This window comes from Nanorana parkeri, unplaced genomic scaffold (genome assembly GCF_000935625.1).
Source record: "Nanorana parkeri isolate BGI_ZX_2015 unplaced genomic scaffold, ASM93562v1 scaffold910, whole genome shotgun sequence".
Lineage (NCBI taxonomy): Eukaryota > Metazoa > Chordata > Amphibia > Anura > Dicroglossidae > Nanorana > Nanorana parkeri.
Window position 1 is genome coordinate 685,211 of NW_017307178.1, and position 21,923 is coordinate 707,133.

Genomic DNA, 21,923 nt, shown 5'->3' on the forward strand with positions numbered 1-21,923 from the left:
AATATATACATAAAATGGCTGAATATCTACTGTGTTACAATTCCTCTTCGTGTCCCAACAGCTTTGTCTCTCTTGACCTTTCTGTCTTCTTCATGCTTTTTGCGCCTTTCATCACTTTTCAAGAAAATATTTAAAAAAATTTAAAAAAAAGGTGATTAGCAAAATAAACTGGGGACTCCCATGTGTTACTCCACTTTATTGCAATGCGATAAGTATAAAGGAAAGCCCACCCAGGCACCCCCACCTTACACAAAAGGGTTCTTGCATTTCTTCAGCCCTCATGTTCTAGACAATGCAGATCTCATCACCCATTCAAATGTTTGCCCCTGTCTGACACCCCAGGTTACAATGAATGACGTCACTGCAAACGAGGGGCTGTAGAGAGTGAGGGTGAGGAGACTGTAATTGGGCAGTAGCACCACCCTGGAGATGGTTATTCTGAAAAAACGTAAAGCTCTAAAGAACAGTAAGGGTGGCTGTATGGCAGGTGTAAGGCTCCTTAAACCTACAAAAGTAGACAATATTTTTGGAAGTCTGCTAGCCAGCTAGGAGCTTTATCCTGCATCTGTGCAGCCTTAGGCCATGGTCTTTGTGGCCTAGGGATAAATCCAGCCTGGATCACAAGAATGGCGGGTCATTGTTACATATTAATGAATCTGAGGGTGTGGATGAGAACACAGCATCCACACATTAACCTTGAGCATTTGTGGATGCCTGTGCTTGACTTTAATGCTTGGATGCCAAATGGACACGGCAAAGGCAAGAGTTGCAAAACAGCTGCATTATACATACATACACACACTTTATAAAGTGCACATTAGTTTAGGTCTTGGCCACAGGAGCAAATTTATGAATAGGACAATTTACTAAGTGCCCAACATTTCTGTGGAGTACAGCCCACCTTTATTAAGGTTCCAGACGCCAAGTCCTGTATGTGCCGTGATACATATTTATCTATTCGCTTCCATCTCCCAGGATATACTTCAATAGCATTAGCAATGACTACTGTTGGGTAAAAGGGATGACTGCTGACAGAACACTAAAAGGTGCAAGAGCTGCCTGATTGTTTTGAGGACCCCATTAGGGGGCACACTGTTTGTCAGGAACAGACATGCGTTTACTTAGTGCCTCATACAAGCAGATGTTTTGCTCAATGCTGTACAAAGCTCTCCTGCACGAAAACGGTGTTTGTTAGCTGCCTTGAGGAAAAAAGTGCAGGACAAACCTGCTTGGACTTTCCCTTTGTGTCCCTATCTCATGCATGATTTACTGCTGCTAATATCACTTGAGCCTGTCCCTATTACATCTGTGTGCTTAGATGTGTGCAGTGCCTAATAATGGCAGACACCTACTGAGGAATAAAATGCAGACACCTACTGAGGAATAAAATGCAGAAGCATGTAAAGCAGTTATTTGGCAAACTCTAATCAGCTACTGCAAGATGTGAACAACCCAAAAAATGCAACAGCTGACTGAAGCCTGCCAGACCTCCTTAGAGGAACAACAGCAAGTGAACCTGTCTCTACAACAGCAGATACAGGTGGTGTTGAACAATTTATGAAAAATGTCCCCTATATTGTGACTCACATCAAAGTTAAAACCTCATGGGTTTTTAAAGCTTCAAGGAGCATTAAAAAGAAGAGTGAAATACAATCATCCCCATACTTAGAGCCGACGTGCAACACTGCAGCTGTCGCATGTCGGCCCTATTAAAATCGAGAACTAAGTGATAACATACGGCTGATCACGATCTTCACCCTGCAGAGAGTGGTGAGCGACAGTCACCGCTCTCTGCAGGGATTCCTCCCTCTCCTCTAGCGTTGACTGGACAGATGGGGGGAGGGGATGGAAGAAGCAGAGCCAGCTGTCATTTAGGCAGCGGGGTGGATCTAGACAATATTGTCTGGGTCTTTCCTGGCTGTAGCGTGGCTCTGCGTTGTCAGCATATAGCGGGCAATAGCTATGAATTTGCTGTTCCAATCCCTCCATCCTGTGTTTGCTGCACTGCTAAATAAAAAGTGCAGGAGAAACCTGTTTGGACTGTTCCTGGATGTCTCTGTCTTGTGCATGTCTCACCACTGCCAATACCAACTGAACCTGGCCCACGCGCGCACACAAAACACACACTTAATATAAGCACTTACCGTGTTGGAAGTATAGGCTGTTTGAAATTATTTTTAATTGCAGATACAGTAGTACTAGTGACAGCTTGGTTCTCTTTAGCTTGTCCCCAAGGTTTCAATTTACCTATTAAACGTAGAAAACTTTTAAAAAGTTGCCTATACACAACATAATTCAGACAAAGTGTTGGGTTATGCATATGAAAGTGGAAAATCAGGCATTAAAATTGGGATGTATAAATCCCAGGGCTCCGTGTGCTCCTTACAAATGACAGCTGACTCCTAACTTTGGAATTTTTCTCTAGTCTGGTCTTGGAGCTGGAAAAGTATCTGTACTTGTACAGAGTACAGTACTTGGTATCTGAACATCCCTACATAAAAAATTAAAATATTTAACCACCTCCGGGCCGGCCGTAGTAAAAAAAACGGCCGGCCCGAGCTCTCTAGATCTGAGCGGGCGTCTTTAGACGTACGCTCAGACACGCCCCCCAAAAATAAAGCTCTATCTGTCCCCAAAAAATGGTATAAAATTCATTTCAGTACAGCGCTGCATGACGGAATAAACGTCAGTCAAAGTACCGCAGCGCTGAATACTGAAAAATGGCCTGGCCAGGAAGGGGGTCTAAACACCTGGTCTTGAAGTGGTTAATCAAAAGAAAATTTTAAAACTTTATAAAAAATGAATGAAAATAAAATGTATTTTTAAAAAATTGAAAAAGTTAGAAAAAAATATTTTGGTTTTGGGTCATTTTTTTTTCCATTTCAGTTTTAAAATGTTAATTTCGGTGCACCTGTTAAACATTTTTTGGACTTTTATACTGTCTTGTTTGGCGTTCTCACAGGACTGTATATATGCGTATATACTCAACACTGGATCCCCTTGCATGTGGGACATCCCATTTTTGTTGTGTGGCCTTACGGGAACCATTGTGCTTTATCTGACCAATCTTCTGAATGTTTAAATCCCTCGCCTCACCTGTACTTGTTCCTGTAATAAAGAATGGTGTCTCTTCTTGTGCAGGGTGACTGGTCTTACATCCACCCCCTCCCTGTAATTTTCTACAGCGGCCTGTAGTGGAAGGGCAATCTGGTTCCCTCCCACACCTCTGCTTTCTGCACAGGCTATACAATAGAACAGCTTCCTTATATAATACTCTAAAGTGAGAGAGGGAAAGAAACTTTCAGTGCAGTCCCGTTTTGCTCACTCCAATGGGAGAATAGCTGCTGCTATATTCATACTGTATATGGTTACAATCATCCACATGATATGTTTCTCCTGACGAAGCCACGGCTGTGGCGAAACGCATAGAGGATTTTCCACAACAGTAACCGTTTATTGATTCCAAGTACTCGCTGATCATAACTTGTCAATTCTGTATATGCATATACAAGGTTTATGCTTACCAAGTTTAGGCTGAGCACCAATATCCATATATGTTTCGTATTTTTAATGTCTTTCATAAATTACACAATTTTAAGTGTCTGTGAAGGTTCTATAATTGCCTAAAAACCACTCCATGACTTTCAGCCCTTTGCCTTTGGAACGGTCTCTTTTGTCTACATATTGCTTTATGGGTGTGGCTGTAGGACCTTTCCCTGTAACATAATCTTATTACTATAGTGTGCATAACAGAGTTATAAGGAACCTGGTAAAATACAGCCTCTACAGGAGTAGGCTGTGTCAGCATTATGTTCATTGAGGCTGAAATTTTTCCTTTGTAAAAAGGGTGAGAATTTCAAGAGAAAAATGTTGGCCATGGTTAAACTTGGTGATGCAGTTCCCTTGCTGCAGATCGACGGGCCTGAACAATCAAACCTAACTACTACATCAAACATTCAGTGGCCGCTACCCCTCTATACCAATTCCTTAAATGGCTTCCGATTGCCCAACAAATGAAATAAAAAATGCTAACATACACAGCCATCCACAATTCTGCCCAAGTTACAACAACCGCTTCTCAAAACGTCACCCAAACCGTCCTCTCTGCTCCTCGCAAGACCTGCTCTGGCTCCCTTGTCACATCCTCCCATGCTCACCTGCAGGACTTCGTCGTAGCCTCTCTTATCCTCTGGAACTCCCTTCCTCAATCTGTCTGGCTATGTCCTACTCTGCCAGCCTTTAGGCAATCCCAGCCTTTAGGCAATTTATCATCCATTGAGGAACACCGGAATTGTAGATAATCTCAAACTGATGGGTTATTTGCAGCTGACTACTGGGAGGTGGACACTGGCAGAGAGCAAAAAAACATTGAAGGGCAGCGCCTGTGTTACCCCACCCCTAACCATCGTGCTTCAGTTACTAGTGTCCTAGAAGGCAGGACGATCTCAAAGTCCAGAGCCTTGGTACAGCTTCTGGTGTGACGCAGTCTCTGAAGACCCACTCTGTGAGTAGGCTCATGGATGATGCCAATGTTAATGTGGAATGTGACATTCAAGAACTAGGTTCTGGACTGTGCTGCTTTCCAGACCTGTGTATGCTTTGTCAGCCAGTTTCAAAGTGCTCTCAGGTTTCGGAGCAGTATTACAGCTTCTGGTGTACTCAGTCTCTGATGTTTCCCAGTGTAAGTACACCTCTGGATGTACAAGTATGTGGCCTGTGAGCACTGAGCTCTGCATTGTGGTGCTTTCTACAGTTTGTGTTCTGTCCTAGTTTGCTCCAGAGCATCCTCCAAGCCGACAGCAGTAGCATTATCCAGTGTCTATACACCTTCCTTGTGTATGAACCTCTAGTGGAGCTTATTACATGAACTTTGGGTACTAAGCTCTATATTGTGGTGATTTCCAGACCCTTGTGTACTGTCAGCCACACACTACTTTCCAGTTTGAGCTGTGGCACGGCCCTTGGAGTAACCCTGCCTTTGTAGGCTCTCTGAGTCGGCCTGTTTTACGGGAAGCATATCTCGAGATGTAGTCCTTTTGTACTGGACTCTTTCTTTTGCCACTTATTTGCTTTTGCACTGCAATAATATCTTGCAGAGCACTTTCCAATTTTAGAGTTGTGGCACAGCCTGTTGGCATTACCTAGTCTCTTTTATAACATTTATTATTATTATATCATTCGGAACTATATAGCGCCAGCAGTTTGCGCAGCACCTTAAAAATTAATGGGAGATAGTATAGTTGCAATACAATTCAATACAAGAAGCTTGGGGGGAGACCTGCTTGTGAAGCTTACAATCAAAAAAGAAGGGGCTGGCGGCACAATAGATAACTATGAAATATGAGCTGATGAAGAAAGTAAAAAGTAAAATTTTTAGGTGGAGGCAGGATAGGCTTCACTAAAAAAAAAAGGGGCTTTTTTGAAGCCTGCTGTGATGTCCAACACCATATAGAGGAGACTAGCATCCAGATTAGTATTTCTTTTAAACAGATTATGTTCTCTATTGAAGAATCTAGAACATTTAACCCATGCTCACCTTTGTAGGGCTGATAACCAAGTGGCCGTGACAAACTGGCCTGAAGATCAAACCTCAACTTTTTATTGGTGTTTGGAGTTGTTGCGGGTTGCGCAGTAAATTTAAAGGGTGTAGTAGTAGCTATAAGACAAAATACGACAAAAGTTAAAAAAACAAACAAAAAAAACCCGAAACCATACAACATGCATCTCTGCAGTACATGCAAATTTCCATCTGTGTTATCCCTTGACTGCAAGTTTAAAAAAAATACCTGTCTGCCAGAAATGCACTCCAAGCTTCCAAGTCCTGTTGTGGGCTGACGACACACAGGATTTTTGTAGACTTAGCCCTCGTTCACACCTGACCGTTTTGTAGCGCATTCTACGCTCGACGAACTCTCTACAAAACGCTCAAAAATATAAATCCTATTGTATTCAATGGTCTCGTCCCTAACGCGCTACAAAACAGCCCACGCCTGAAAAGGTACAGGTACTACTTTGGGCCGATTTTGCGAATCGCGGTAAAAAAAACGGTTGCGCATATGCAATACGCCTAGGTGTGAACGAGACCTTAGGCCTGGTTCACACCTGGGCGTTTTACAGCTCGTTCCTACGCGCTGTAAAACGCTCAACATGTGAAAAACAATGATTGCCTATGGGGATGGTTCCCACCTGGGTGTTTTACAGCACATAGGAACGCGCTGCAAAACGCCCTACGCCCAAAGAAGTACAGGAGCTTCTTTGGGGCGTTTTGCCGCGTGTTTCCATTGGTATTCCCGAGTGTGGATCTGGGTTAACAAAGCGGTAACCCCGAGCAACACTCGGGAATACAGCATACAGGTCTTACCTTGTCCGTGATCCCCCGCTGTGTCTTCGTCCCTTGCGAGCGGCCGCGTCGCAGGGGGGCGGAGCCGGCAGGAAATGTTTAAAAATGAAACTAAACTATTTTTTTAAATAGAGAAAAGAAAAAAAACAACAAAATCATACCGCCAGTGAAACGCGCGTTTCACTGAAAGAAAAAAAATGAGCATAAAAAAACCGCTCAGGTGTGAACCCAGCCTAGTCAGCCCTGCCCAGATCTCTTTTCCTGAGCTTCTCATACCAACACCCAATCCTATTCTCCATAACACAGACTAATTCTGTAGTCCCAAGATAAAAGACAAGTGGGGCAAATTAGACTCCTTTGAATAACACACAGGAATTGTGCACAAGACAGCTCTCAAATTCCGATTAGTAGTTTTTTGTATCAAAAGATGAACAAAAAAGAAAATTTAAAAAGAAAATATTAAAAATACCCCCCAAAAAGTTTAAAGTTCCCCGACCCCACGCATGCTAACTCTAAACCGATGAGTGAGCAATTCAGATTTTAAATGCATGAAACTAATTATAATATATATATATATATCCTCCAGCGCTGACTGGCAGAACGGACGGGGGAGGTACAGCTGGCTCTGCTTCTAGATAGGCAGAGCCAGCTGTCACTCACGTAGCTGGGCAAATCCAGACATAATTGTCGGGATCCGTTTCAGCTGCGGTATACTGAGCTTTGGGTCACGGGAGAACACTAGTTTGTGTCCTCCCGTTACCCTAAGGAGAACTATGGGGAAAAGGCCTGACCCCATAGTTCTCCTTTAATCACTGATAACACTAAACTGATGAACAGTAAAAGTGTTTTAATCGTCGCCTATGGGCGTTTTTTGCGATTTTGCGGGCGCACGCAATTTTAAGGCTTGACATGTTTGGTGACTATTAATTAAGAATAAATGTTTTATAACATAGGGAAACTTTTTTTTACATTTATGGTACTTTTTTCATTATATAGTTGAAAAAAAATAACCCGTAGTATTTAGTCCATCATGGGAGTGAGCTTGGAGGGGTGGCTACTTTAATATACTGAGGAGAGAGCAATGAGAGCCATCACTGCAGGCCCCAGGATCAATTTCCTAATCTTGGCTTTACTCCCTACTGAGTCAATGACATGGAACAGGCACACAGCCAGTGCAGTCTAAACTAAACTATTCGTGCACACTGTTTTTTTTGTCAATGGCTCACTAAGAACTGAAACAAGGAAATTACATAGTTTTGGTAAATCTAAAGAAGATTGTACAATAGGATTGTATAGTATAGGGCCAGCTGTAAACAGATCAGAGAAGCACTCAAACTGTGCAGGATCACCCACTGACAAGTTTGTAAATACCTGATGGATTCATGTTATTTTCCTCTGATTCTTCTTTGTGTAGTGAGATTTCGCTTGCTTCAGAATTCAGGTCACTCCCACATAGTAAACTTTCATTTGCATCCAGCACGTGTTCATCACTCACGTAGCTGGGCAAATCCAGACATAATTGTCGGGATCCGTTTCAGCTGCGGTATACTGAGCTTTGGGTCACGGGAGAACACTAGTTTGTGTCCTCCCGTTACCCTAAGGAGAACTATGGGGAAAAGGCCTGACCCCATAGTTCTCCTTTAATCACTGATAACACTAAACTGATGAACAGTAAAAGTGTTTTAATCGTCGCCTATGGGCGTTTTTTGCGATTTTGCGGGCGCACGCAATTTTAAGGCTTGACATGTTTGGTGACTATTAATTAAGAATAAATGTTTTATAACATAGGGAAACTTTTTTTTACATTTATGGTACTTTTTTCATTATATAGTTGAAAAAAAATAACCCGTAGTATTTAGTCCATCATGGGAGTGAGCTTGGAGGGGTGGCTACTTTAATATACTGAGGAGAGAGCAATGAGAGCCATCACTGCAGGCCCCAGGATCAATTTCCTAATCTTGGCTTTACTCCCTACTGAGTCAATGACATGGAACAGGCACACAGCCAGTGCAGTCTAAACTAAACTATTCGTGCACACTGTTTTTTTTGTCAATGGCTCACTAAGAACTGAAACAAGGAAATTACATAGTTTTGGTAAATCTAAAGAAGATTGTACAATAGGATTGTATAGTATAGGGCCAGCTGTAAACAGATCAGAGAAGCACTCAAACTGTGCAGGATCACCCACTGACAAGTTTGTAAATACCTGATGGATTCATGTTATTTTCCTCTGATTCTTCTTTGTGTAGTGAGATTTCGCTTGCTTCAGAATTCAGGTCACTCCCACATAGTAAACTTTCATTTGCATCCAGCACGTGTTCCTTTTTTTGTATTGATAAGCTTCCTCTTGATTCATGATCTGGTGTTTTGAAGCAAGAGGATTTTCTAGCAGGTGTCTTTATTAAAGATTGCTTGTGCTCATTATCTTTTGTGGTTTTAGAAAACCTGATGGAAATTAAACAACTATTATTTATAGAAACCGCAACTATCACAAAAGATACTGAATGAAAGCAGAAAAAATGGTTATTCTGGACATCGTATACTAAAACCATTAACTAAGTTATGCACCATACCGAGATTCAGAACTGCCCTATAAAACTAATGATGTAAAGCCAAGCCCCTATTAGGTGCAGGCAGGGCGCAGCAGGGGAATTCAGTCACAGCAACTGACATCGGTCTCTCCTCCCTGCTGGACACCGGCTGCAGCAGTCTGCATCCCCTTCAATCCCTTCTGCCTCTGCTGATACAGGCAGGGAGAGCAGTAGGGATCGAAGGGGACACAGACCGCAGCATGCAAGGGGGGAGCTGATGTGGCAGGCGGAACTGCATGTCCTGGGCATCAAGCAATAGGAATTGACAACTCCAGGCACCAGGGCGCAATTTCTTATCGGCATAGTGACCTGGGGTCTGGGATTTGTCCTGCTCAAATCATCTCTGAATTGGTGCCGACACTGTCCTCCCTACTGGAGGGTGGCTACTTTTGTTCCCTGTGGTCCCTGTGTAAAGTAGCCACCGCTCCAAGCTCACTTCCGTGATGGACATCAATTAGTGAAGTTCACTAATTTATATTGAGATTGTAGTCCATCACAGGAGTGAGCTTGGAGCGGCAACTATTTTACAACACACACAGGGACCATGGGGAACTAAAGTAGCCCCCCTCCAGAAGGAAGGTGTCAGAACGAATTTCGAGATGATTTAAAGGATCTACAGCCGAGTGATACACAAATAAGATACATTTTTGTTAATTAGGCTACCTAAATCTATTTTTAAGATTTAATTTCGCAGATTAGTCTCACTTTAAACTGGATTACTGCACACACCTGGAAGCGGTTGCTGCAGCCTAGAAGCGCCGGGTCCTATGACCTTCGCGCCCGGAAGTGACGTCAGACGCTCTGCGGACCCGGCCGGAAGTGCGCGAAAAAGCGTCACTTCCGCCTAATGACCCGTCTGTCGGAATATTCGTCCCGAATCTCCACGAGGGCCGCCGAACCAACAGACCGCCGAACCGGAGGGAAATGCCTGCTTCAGAGCTGCTTTGTACAGGTAGGAGCAAACACCACACACAGCCATTTAGAAGCAGAGGGCTTCACTCTGGGGGAACTCCCCTGAGTCCACCACACCAAAAAGGCCTAGTTGCCCTGCATACCCTTATGCAGGTAAACTACTGGCAATTGTTTTTTGGACAGTTGGGGCTGTCCTGGAAACCCCACCGTCATGGATACCCTAGGTCCACTGACCCTCTGCTGCACCCACGTCGGGGGGAAGCCCCTGCTCACTAGCACGTAGGCCTAGGAAAAATAACAAACGTTACGATGTCCTGCTCGGCCGGAGGTCTGCTCGGCCGTGTGTGTGTGCTAGGCTTGTGCTCCTTTTTATTTTGAGTGTGGGTGATGTGTTTCCTGTTCCGGTGGGAGGAGCCTATCTCTCTAATGCTGTCCTGGACGGTGACTAGAGAAATACATTTGTACTTAACATTATAAGAATAAGGACAAAAGGTTGCTTTACTTACCTAACATTCATTTTAGACACAGATTGAACCAAAACCCTTTTCTCTGATTTATTAGCCAGGATGCTTCGGCTGGCAGTGCTGCAACGCGCAGACTGTCTCTGACTGGCTGGTGTTTGTGCAGGGAAATCGAGTCCCTTCTGTGTTGTAGGACTTAAGATGAAGAATTTACTCTGTAACAATTTCTAAAAAGATGGAAAATATTTGAGCAAAACCGAAATACAGGTATACTTCAGACTTTAAGCAAAAGCGGGATACATGTTCTGCAAAAGTTAAGTAATCTTGGTGAACTAAGCCGTTACGCATATTGCTTTGAGTTGTAACTCAAAGATGGACAATGATGTTTAACCGCTTGAAGACCAGGTGTTTACACCCCCTTCCTGGCCAGGCCATTTGTCAGTGTTCAGCGCTGCGGTACTTTGACTGACATTTATTACGTCATGCAACGCTGTACTGAAACAAATTTTATACCATTTTTTGGGGACAGACAGAGCCTTCTTTTAGTGGTATTTAATCAGCACTGGGGGTTTTATTTTTTACTATATTCAGGAGAAATTACAGAATTTTTTTTTTACATTATGTTATAAAACAACTAATATTACCCACTTTTTTGGTAAAATATAAAAGACGGGGTCACGTCGGGTAAATCGACACCAAACATGTCAAGCTTAAAAATTGCGCGCACTCGCAAAAAAACTAGCATACCCAAAATTGGCCATAGGCGACGCTTTAATAGCTTTTACCGCTCATCAGTTTAGTGTTATCAGTGATTGATGGCCCTAGAACTATTGCTCTCATTCCGACGTTCGCGGCGATATGTAACATGTGCGGCATAATGGGCGCAATCGTCGTTTAAAATACGCCAGTTCTGATACAGATTACTGTGCCCAAGTAAATAAGGGGTGTTTGACAAAATTCCCTACAGCTGTTCCATTGTGTACAATCAACAAAACAGCACGGTCACCTGGTCAATAAACAATAAAAATCTAGTTAGCATAGGTGTGTTAAATAACATCAGCTAAAAGAATGCAATACATGAGAATACACCCTAAACATACCCTTGTATGCTGATAAAAAGTTTGGTATCTCTTCACCCAACACAACCCTATTTTTTATACTTTACCATAAAAAATGGGTAGTATATTTTGTTTGTGTGCAATAAAACTGATTTTGGTGTATTAAAACATTTGCAACTTTTGTATACAAAGCGTCTGCTTCAGAAAGTATATAAAATCGTTTGGGAATTTTAAGCAGTCAGAAATTTTGATTTTTATGTGTGTACAACATTTTTTTTTAAATGCTCGAGTCCAGGCAAACAGCGGAGTATACACTGAAATACACAAGGGAGCTGTATTACCTGCTAAAGTATTTCTGTCCATTCAGTTCTGAGATCTACACAGCTCCTTGTTAGCACATGCGCACTGCCTGTTTGTGCCATTTTCCCTTTTCCCACTCTAAGCTTTTCAGTACAAGCATTGCAAGTGACTGATACCAAGGCTAATTTTTCCGTACTACCACTACTTGCGCATTATATATATATATAGATCTAGCTATCTATCTATCTATCTATCTATCTATCCCCTCTAGAATTTCTCAGTGCCACTATTTTTTGCTTGCGGTTATTCTGTAGTTGTGTGTTCCATTTCTAGCTGGCTGCCATTTTAGGATAGTTTAAAAGGATGAGAAGTTTTATACACTTATGAATTTATAAAACCTGCAGAAACTTTAACAGTGACAATCTCAATTTTTGTCCTTAAATAGTTAGTCAGGTTGGAAAAAAAAAAAAAAAAACACAAGTCCATTGAGTTCAGCCAATAAAGATGAGAGCGAGAGAAAAAAAAACCCCCCTAAAAAACAGATCACTATACCCACAGTTACCCACTGTTTATCCAGAGGAAGGCAAAAAAAAAAAAAAAAGAAAAAACCCTATTAAGCATAGTTCAATTTGCTCCAACAGGAGAAAAAAATCCTTCCTGATCCCATGAGGCAATCAGATATTCTCTCTTTTACTATGTGTCAATATAATGGTTACAGTTGGACCTGCTCATATTTCACACACCTCAAAAAAAATGACAAATATGTATCTATTTATAACTAATACGGCATGATCTTTTCAGTCTTTAAAATCACCTTTGAACTACTGATTGGAGTCTTCTCAGCTTGTGTCAACAGGTTGGATTTCATTGCCATTATCTGCATATAAAAACAAAGCATTTTAAATGCTGGCTTCTGCCAATAATCACATTGTATAAAGTCCCTCCTACATGGTGTATCCTACACAAAAAATGGTAGGCAAAAAAAAAAAACCTGTCTAACCACTAATGTTAAACACAGAGGTTTTAGATACGTCTTCTGCAGAATATGTGAAAGCCCCACTGCCTCGTCAAGGCCCCTCTGTGTAGTGCGGTCCCAACTCTAACCTATGAGAGTCTCCATCTTGGAGCACATGTAGCAAAAGATAAAATTGGGTGCAAGTTCGCCACGAGGCAGCCCAACCTCCTTAACGGCTCCCAATTTTAGACAGGTGGCAAGTCCATTAGCACAACGCTGTGGAAAAAGGTAATGGTTCAAACCCTATCTGTAAAAAAAGTCAAGGCAACTGGACTTGCTGTATTTTTCTTGGACGTTTCACTGGTCATCCAACCAGCTTTCTCAATTCAGAATGACTTGTACAAAGATTCTCTGGGAATAAATAGGTTTGACATCTGTTAGACAGGTTTTTCTTTTGCATACTGGCTGGTGAGTGTGCTGGGAAACGTTTTGCTGTTGTACCATATAAAGCCCTCCAATGTGCACCTTGCTGTAAAGCTGGTGATAAGTTGATGAGTGCGTTTGCCATTTGTTTTGCTTGACTGATTTGGTGCAGTGACACACTGGGGGTCTCCGCTGCCGTTGTGATGTGTGGTGTCACTTGCGTGACCTTGTGCCTTTAAAAGGAGGTTGGGCTGCCTCCTGGCGAACCTGCACCCACTTTTATCTTTTGCTACATGTGCTCCAAGATGGAACCTGTCATAGGTTAGAGTTAGGACCGCACTACACAGAGGGGCCTTGACGAGGCAGTGCGGCTTTCGCATATTCTGCAGAAGACGTGTATCTAAACCTCTGTTTTTAACCTTAGAGGTTAGACAAAAAATGTTTGCATGCTGGCGTGTGCTGGGAAACTTTTTGCTGTTGTAATGCAAATTAAAATTATAAAGTGAACTATAATGGTCTCCGCAACATGAGACTGTCTGTCGGACATAGTGGAATTTGTCACACTATGGATGCGAGAACAGAACATTTTGGATTTTACCACTCTTGCCAATAATTTGCCACATTTATTTCCTCCTTTGTAGTATACTTCAATGAGCAATGGTTGATTTTATATTCCAGGACAGGTTGGAGTGCCTTTCCTATATCAGTCAGTTCCCACTACATGTGCTGTGCTTGGCATTCTTTGCGTTGAGAACATAACATAAGCCTCATCTTTTTCAGGTAAGGGATATTAGTAGGGATGTCCCGATACCGATGCTAGCATCGGAATCGGGCCAGATACAGGGCATTTTGACAAGTACTTGTCAAAATGCCCCGATACATAGCGCCGAAGCTTGCGCTATGTTTTTTTTCTTCTTACTTACCTTGCCGAGCGTTGCGTCACTGCTGCTCCGGTGGGCGGTGCTCCAGGTGGGGTCCTAATTTAGGTGGCCGAAGACTGCCAGGTGACCCCGCTCGGAGCGCCGCCCACCGGAGCAGCAGCGACGCTCGGCGAGGTAAGTAAGAAGAAAAAAAACAAAACCCGCAGCGCCGAGTCAGCTCTGGTCCGGCGAGTTGAGCTCCAGGTGGGGTTCTAATTTAGCTGGCCGGCACCTCTGAGCCAGCTAAATTAGAACCTTTCCCTTTTAAAAAAGTATCGGTAATTGGTATCGGCAAGCACATGAAGGGAAGTACTTGTACTTGGGCCTGAAAAAGTGGCATCGGGACATCCCTAGATATTAGTGGGGGGTTTTTTGAATGAGAAACCATAAGATGAAATCTGTAAGAGCTGAACAAAAGGAAGACAAAAAACATTGTGTTTAGGTGTTACTGGGTCTAAAGCTGCTCATTGCTATATGCTGACACTAGTTAGAAAGTGTGCCCCATCTACTTACAACAAATGTGTCCACTTCATTAGGTAATATGTTTAACATTTAAAATCCTAAATATAATTTTTCATAGAAGCAGATTATATGAACAGATACCATTATTGTGTTAAGAATTTAAATTCTGTACCTTGACTTCATCAATGGAACTGCTCACAGCATCCAAACGCTTCTGCTTTCTCTCCATGTATTTATCTATAGACTCCATTTTCTTGAAATGAGCTTCATGTAAACAAAAAGGTAAATAAATACAAAATTATTCTTTAAGGATTTACGCTAGAAGAAACTTGAATATATTCCGCTATTCAAAAATACCCCACTGTGTGTAACCTACAATAAATAATGACAATGTTGCCAAACCAACAAGGGTTAAAATACATTTCTGCATGAATCAAAGAGGCCCTATACAGAGCAGCGCTGACTTTAGGAAGTGACTATGGGGCATGTACATTTCCAACATGGGACAGGGTGATCCATAACAAGCTATGTTATGCATTTATCATCTGGGTCAAGTGTCCCTTTACAATCCCCATCGTAGATCCAGGAAACAGAGTTCCTCAACTCTGTCGAGAAGACAGGGATGTTGTTTAAGGAGGGGGGAAAGGCGACAATCAGGTTAACTTTATCACACAAATCACCGGGGTATCCACTGCTATGGCTAGAGGGTCCCTAGATCTGGAGACAAAACTTGCTCAGTATGTCATTAAATCTAAAGCCAGGAGATCCACATCCCCCACTTGAAAAAAAGAGGTCTTGAAACACCTTAAGGTGAAACTACTCTTTGGTAGTTTTCACCTACTACCGTGTTTCCCCGAAAATAAGACACAGTCTTATATTTTTTTTGGCTCAAAAAAACACACTAGGTCTTATTTTTGGGGTAGGTCTTATTTTTTTAATTTACAACAATCCACACTTATTCATGTAGAAAAGTCTACATGTATTCATGTACAAAAATATGGTGATCAGGGCAATCACGGGTGCTGTACCTTTCCAAGAGCAACTTGCTAACCAATCACTGGCCAGAATGAGCGAAGCTTTCACAATGGATTCCTCACAGGCGGAGTGCATTTTGTATCAGTCTGCCTGTGACAGGAACCGGCGCTATAGAGGCATTGGCTTATGCAGCTCTGCTCCCTCCGGTGCTGCCTCGCTTCCTCTAGCGCTGGCTTCATTGGCACCGCTGATTCTCTCCTGCCTCTCCCGGGGCTCTTCAAGTTCCCCCTTATGCCACCACCGGCCCTGGGAATGGTCACAACTAGGTCTTATTTTTGGGGTAGGTCTTATATTTTAGCAAGTCCCACAAATAGTACTAGGTTTTATTTTCGGGGTAGGTCTTATTTTCGGGGAAACAGGGTATAGTCCGGTCATGCTGACTGGTGACATTTTTGACTTTTTTTGAGACACTATCAAATTTTTCTAGTCCTGATGATAACTAATATTTATATTTGACATGGTATTCAAACCATATAACATGAAGACCTTCATTAAAGATTTCTGAGACTTTATGTATAATTTAGTTGCCGTCCAATACACACTGCTGCAAATCTACTGGATCCAAGATTCATTTTGTTTTAAAAGTTCTATTGGGTAATTAGTTGTTCACAGCTTGTAATAATTGTAGTTCTACTGCTGGTTACGCATCCAAGTTAAATCCGGTTGTTACCTTTACACAGACTTACTTGGTGTTGAAGATTTAGATCCAGCCTTAGATAAACGACCAGTGTGCCTTGGAATTTTTGTTGCTGGGGGTGAATTTCCTGCTGTAAGAAAACAAAAAAATGTTTAATGTTAGATTGTACAAAAAGTATTTAGCCAAAATGAAGGTGCAGCAAAATATTAAATATCTTGCATTTTCAAGATGAATAATTCAGCTCTAGAACCACTATAAAATGAGATCCATATACCAAAGCTGCAGATAAAGACTGCTCCTGTATGTGGAAGCATCAGTCTATCTGCAGCAAAAAAGAAAAAAGGCACACACACGACATTTAAAAGCTTACATTTTGATGCCCTTCAATTGAGCACCCTCAGTTTTGTTGCTTTTTTCCCCCCATAAAAATTAAATTGGGCTGTATAGTAATATTTCATGATACGCTCACTCTACACATGGCCTTTTCAAGGTCCAAGATATTTATTTTGGTGTGCTAGCTTCTTCTTGTTGCCCTCTACCTGGGTAGCTGGGATTTCTCACAGATACAACTAACTCTCCTCCACACAACACAATTAGGCTCTCATTGGACTGCACAGGAACCGAGCTTACACCAAAAACAAGCTGGACTTCTAGGAGTCCAGAGAATGTGATTCTAAAAGACAAGAACAGAACATACTGATGCTGCTCAACCAATTTAAGTGTGCATTAGTGCAGGACCATTAACTAAAAAACAAGGTTCAATGTTGATTTATGTATGTTAGAAATAGATAAAATTAGAAAAGATAAAAAAAGTGAAGTGTTGAGACACCCGATATATACATTCTTTATGTTACCAGAGACTCACATTTACCAAGTAGTAAGGAAAGCCCTGGGACTAAACCTTAAAGTATAAGCCAGCAATGTCTGCTCCTAAATTTCTATCTTAACAGTTCCCAGGATGAGATGCATCAACTTTTAATCTAACCTGCATGCATATTAGATACAAATAAGAAAAAGGCATATATGCAACATACTTTGGCCGAGTTTCTTTTTCTCGGAAATCACATCTTTAGGCCTTTGGCGCTTCCTTTGCCTCCTTGCTGAGCCAGGCCTGGCAGATTCTTCATCTTCTTCATTGTTATTTTCCTAAAGATGAGAATAAGCATAGAAATAAGCATCATGCATTTCTATGCATTATACCAAAAGGGTATTTTTTTTTTTTTTTAACACATACAATAAATAGACTATCTAAACATTAGTTTGTAAAGGTATACCTTTCAAATTCTAAAAATGGATAACCAAACTTTGGAAAGTGAAGACAACTTCTGAGCCAATAAGCAGCATAACAATCAGTTTCTAGATTTTATTACCTAAAGTGTGGGTACTATCCAATGTTTATAATGCAAAGGTGTATACTCTGTACTAGTTTTTATGAGTAACAAAATGTATGTATGTCTGGGCTTCAGCTTGTATAAGAGCAGTCTGTAAGCAAGCTTTTACAAAGCATTTGCAGGGCTTTTGGCAAGCTTTGTTGAAGCCACACTGAAAAGCTTTGCTGTGGGTACAATGAGTGATCAAAGAGCCACCTTAAAACCTTCCAAAGCGCTAGAATTCACTGATGCAACCACATCAACTCAAAATAATTTTGTTAAGGTGTGGATGGAAGATTAGGTAGCTGCTTCTCATACCTAGAAAATCAAACCCTGGTGTTGAATGGTGCAGAAAGTACCCACTTTCCTGGTACAATGAACAGTGACTGGAAATGAGGAATCCTGTTTTTCAGGGCATAACCCCGAGATATTCTCTGGCAAAATCAATCTAAAAATAGTCTCACCAGAAGCTAGAGCACAATGGCTGTTTCCATTCCTTAGACAGCAAAATGGTGATTAGGAAAGACCTCAGCAGAGCATTTTGGTCTGTGGAAACCAAAACGTACTGACCTTTCTTATGAAAAAAAAACAAACATATGGAAGTGGCAGATTGAGCTCAAGTGTCTCAATAACCACTTGGATAACTACATGGCATTTTTACGACAAGAGGAGGCCTCTAAAATCTCCTCTTTCCTCAGAATCAGAACAAGCATTCATTCCATGCATTCAAAAATCTGTGAGGCTGTGAACCAGGGAAGGAGGGGGACACTTTCTGAAACTAACACCCGACTGGTCTAACACCTTGGTGATTGGAGACAAAGTGTTCCATATGGGCCTGTTCACACGACGTCCGTATTCTGTGCTGACCTGATCTGTACGCTCCTGCACTAAATATGCATCCCAATGTATCCCTATGCGTTTTATGGGCTACAGTTCTCATGTGCGCAGTCCGTTCCTGACTGAAAAAATACTGCATGTCACAATTTGTCCGGTCAGGAAACGCACGAATGCGTCAAAAACGCAACGAAAACGGAACGCAATGCAGCTAAGCAAAAAAAAAAGTATTCTTGCTCCACTTTTTATGATATCATCGTTGGACTTCCTGGTTGTGGCGGAGCATCAGAGGAAAAACCAGCAGGTTGGGGTAGAGGTAAAGACATGAACTGCAAACATTTGGAACATGTCCATTACCTTTCCATGGACATACGAGTAAAGGAAAAAAAAAAATGTATCCGGGTAAGCTCGCAAATCCTCATATAAACTCCAGAACTGACCCTTGGAGTCCCGGAGCCTCCAGATTGGGTATACCCAATAACGACGTCTCCTGCGGGCTCGTTCTCTGCAGATTGCTGTAGCCAGTAGCACCGTGTCTGCAGACCCGCACCTGAAAATCATGTGAACAGGCCCTAAAGGTGGTCACTGTAAAACAGAAATGCCAGCTGCAGGTGCACGTTAAGGTTCTAAAGAGGGCTCTGAGGTTGAGAAGTTAGATAAACAGACCATTAATGTACGTTTTGCAAACGTGCACTTAGTTTTTGGATACAATTCTGCACTTTCTTTTTTTTTTTTTTTTAAAGAGAATTACCTGAATTTCTTCACACTTGGGCACCTGCTTAGCTTGGTCATGCTCATCAGCCTCCAGACTTATCACTGTAGAAATTAATTTATTTTGGATCTTCTTATTACGCTGACCACGTCGGTCAGTAACATGGCATGCAAGTTCTTCCTTTACCTCGCAGCTCTGAGATTCATCTTTATCACTCAAAGTGCAGCTGCCATCTGAGTCCTATTTGTGAGAAGAGACACAAAACAGATATGAAATATTACAAAATCAGTTATCTTGCTTCATATTGTAAATATTTTAAAAAGTTAAGTGGAGGCCAAATAGGACACACGGGTGAATGATTGAAAATCTTGCTGCACAGCAAGAAATGCAAAACAGCAGCAATGTGAGAGTTACGATTGGGGGTCAGGCATACAATTAATGGACCATTGCCCTGGTACAAACCCTGAGGCTGGGTTCACACCTAGGCATACGGAATATCCGTGCTTGCCGCGCGTTTCGACCGCAATTTGCGGTAAAAGAAACGCGCGACAGACGCGCATTTCCGAGGGTTATTCGGCTGTATCCTAATGGATACGCGCGGCAAATACGCCCCAAAGAAGCTCCTATACTTCTTTTGGCGTAGGGCGTTTTGCAACACGTTTCTATGCGCTGTAAAACGCCCAGGTGGGAACCATGCCCATAGGCAATCGTTGGTTTTCACATGTTGAGCGTTTTACAGCGCGTAGGAACGTGCTGTAAAACACCGAGGTGTAAACCAGGCCTTAGGCTAACCACAAATTATGCACATGTACCAAGGATGATGCCAAACGCAGGGTCCAATGCATTAAAGGCCTGCATCATTATTCTGGCAGTGTCTGGATATGGATGTTTCAGAGAGCTGCTGGAGGTGACACAGCGGCTAAGAGCAGCATTATAGAAATTTGCTAGAAGTCTTGCAAAAAAAAAAATCTCTGTGGAAATGTGCAAAAGAGTATTTCTCTCAGATCAGAGCAGAGAGAAGGCATCGCCTAAAAGACACTAGCAAAAAACAAAACCGAGGCAGGCTGGAATTGGGAGGGTTATGCAGGGCTGTCCATGGAAAAGACACATCTGTCTTATGTAATTATCAGAATACATCATAGAGCATTTAACAAATCAGAGTGTATATACTTACTTCACTCATCTGCTCTGGCAAGGCATCTGGATGAAAATGCTTTTTCAAAGCCTTGAGTAATCGATCTGCCTTTAATTTCAAAGAAGAAAAGGTAAATAAAAAGGGAAAACACCTCAGACTACCAACACTTAATGAAAATTAACTGTAACAATACTAATTGAACAAAACAAACCTGCAGGAAATGTTTTATTTTTTTTTAACTTGTACATCCAGTCAGACCATAAGATAGCTGTGCCAGGTACCTCATGGTTTAAGGAAACATTTATAAAATATAGGGATGCACGGATACCAGTGCCCATACTTGGCATGTTCATGAGAACTACCAGGGTTGCAGAGGATGCAGCTGGGACCTGGCTGTCCACCACCGTCCTGAAATCATTAGTCTATTTTTTTTAGAAAAACCGTATCGATACTTGGGCTGGAATTTTTTTTTTATCAGTGCATCCCATATAGATATATATCTATATAGATATATCTATACATATATACATACACACCAAATCATACATTAAAACAGAGATGCACAAATCCCGGGAGCCCTAATCCCTCTCCGATCCATCCAAAACATATGGCTTTAAGTTACCGGCTCCTGCAAATGCGAGAAGAGCGTATCAAGCTTGCGGAGCCAATATTTCATGACAACCCTTGTGGTGTCCATATTAATGAACAGTGAAAACTCACAGATTTGCGTGAGCTTCTCTGCCATTGAGATGAATGGGCTGTCATAGGCACAACGAGTCATCACATGCAGGTACACACCAGGGGTATGCAACCTCTTCCTTCCAGCTGTGGCGAAACTACACATCCCATCATGCCTTTGCAAGTCATTCCTATGTCTCAGTCGTGCAATGCCTCATGGGACTTGTAGTTCCACAACAGCTGTACTGTCTAGATTGCCTACCCCTGGTATACGATTGTAAATAAATGAAACCACTAAAACTATACGAGCAATCCACATCGCGAACACACATTACACCACCGCAAACACCCTCCATTCCCTACGTGAGAATGGCTGACAGAGATGAACCAGATGAGTCCTCCCGCTCCATGCCATCGCCGTACTCCATGAACATCCTCCATACCGTCCTTCTCACCTTTAAATTCGCTTTCAGTCCGGCTTGTTTCGCCAGCTTTTGTAGCTCCGAATACTTCAGTGTATCCAGCTCCAGTACAGATGGCACCTCCATGGTTCTGCGCCCACCGACCAGCCGACAAACGATGTGATCTACAGACAGATATCAACAAACACTGACAGGAACACTTCGAATCCGGCGCGCGGCTCCCAACGGCTCTCATTCAAAGTCATTCGCTCGAGTTTACTATTGGATGGGAGGTGCGTGAGACGCGGCGCGATCAGCCAATTAGCTTCCAAGGCAGTAGCATCTTCCCGCCCATTCTGGCTGCTCCTCGCGATACAGTTCTGTCGAGAACGCCGACCATAGCATCTGGGCATGTGCACACTTGATAGACCAGGATAAACGAGAGAACAGGCATTTATTTACAAAGAATTTTGTTCTAATGGTTAATTGTGACCAGGGCCGGCCTTAGGCCTTTAGGCGCCCTGTGCGAGAAAGCTTTACAGCGCCCCTCAGTGACCACACCCCTCAGTGGCCACACCCTTCAGTGGCCACACCCCCAGTAACCACACCCATTTATTACCCATATTTTTGGTAAAATATAAAAAGCGGGGTCACGTCGGGTAAATAGACACCAAACATGTCATGCTTTAAAATTGCGCG

The 21,923-nt window shown here is 42.3% G+C and overlaps 1 protein-coding gene across 1 annotated transcript; it reads right to left on the minus strand.

The window, feature by feature from the left end:
• On the minus strand, positions 1 to 21,398 carry NUSAP1 (nucleolar and spindle associated protein 1). The gene is made up of 13 exons (XM_018566040.1): positions 21,279 to 21,398; positions 20,185 to 20,253; positions 19,050 to 19,250; positions 17,129 to 17,240; positions 16,144 to 16,224; positions 15,387 to 15,395; positions 14,595 to 14,698; positions 12,477 to 12,539; positions 10,350 to 10,531; positions 8,547 to 8,785; positions 5,537 to 5,653; positions 2,145 to 2,247; positions 1 to 114 (listed from the first exon to the last, which is right to left on the minus strand). The coding sequence occupies exons 1-13, from the start codon at positions 21,369 to 21,371 to the stop codon at positions 27 to 29; spliced, it is 1,461 nt and encodes a 486-aa protein (XP_018421542.1). The 5' UTR covers positions 21,372 to 21,398; the 3' UTR covers positions 1 to 26.
• Positions 21,399 to 21,923: the final 525 nt, after the last annotated feature.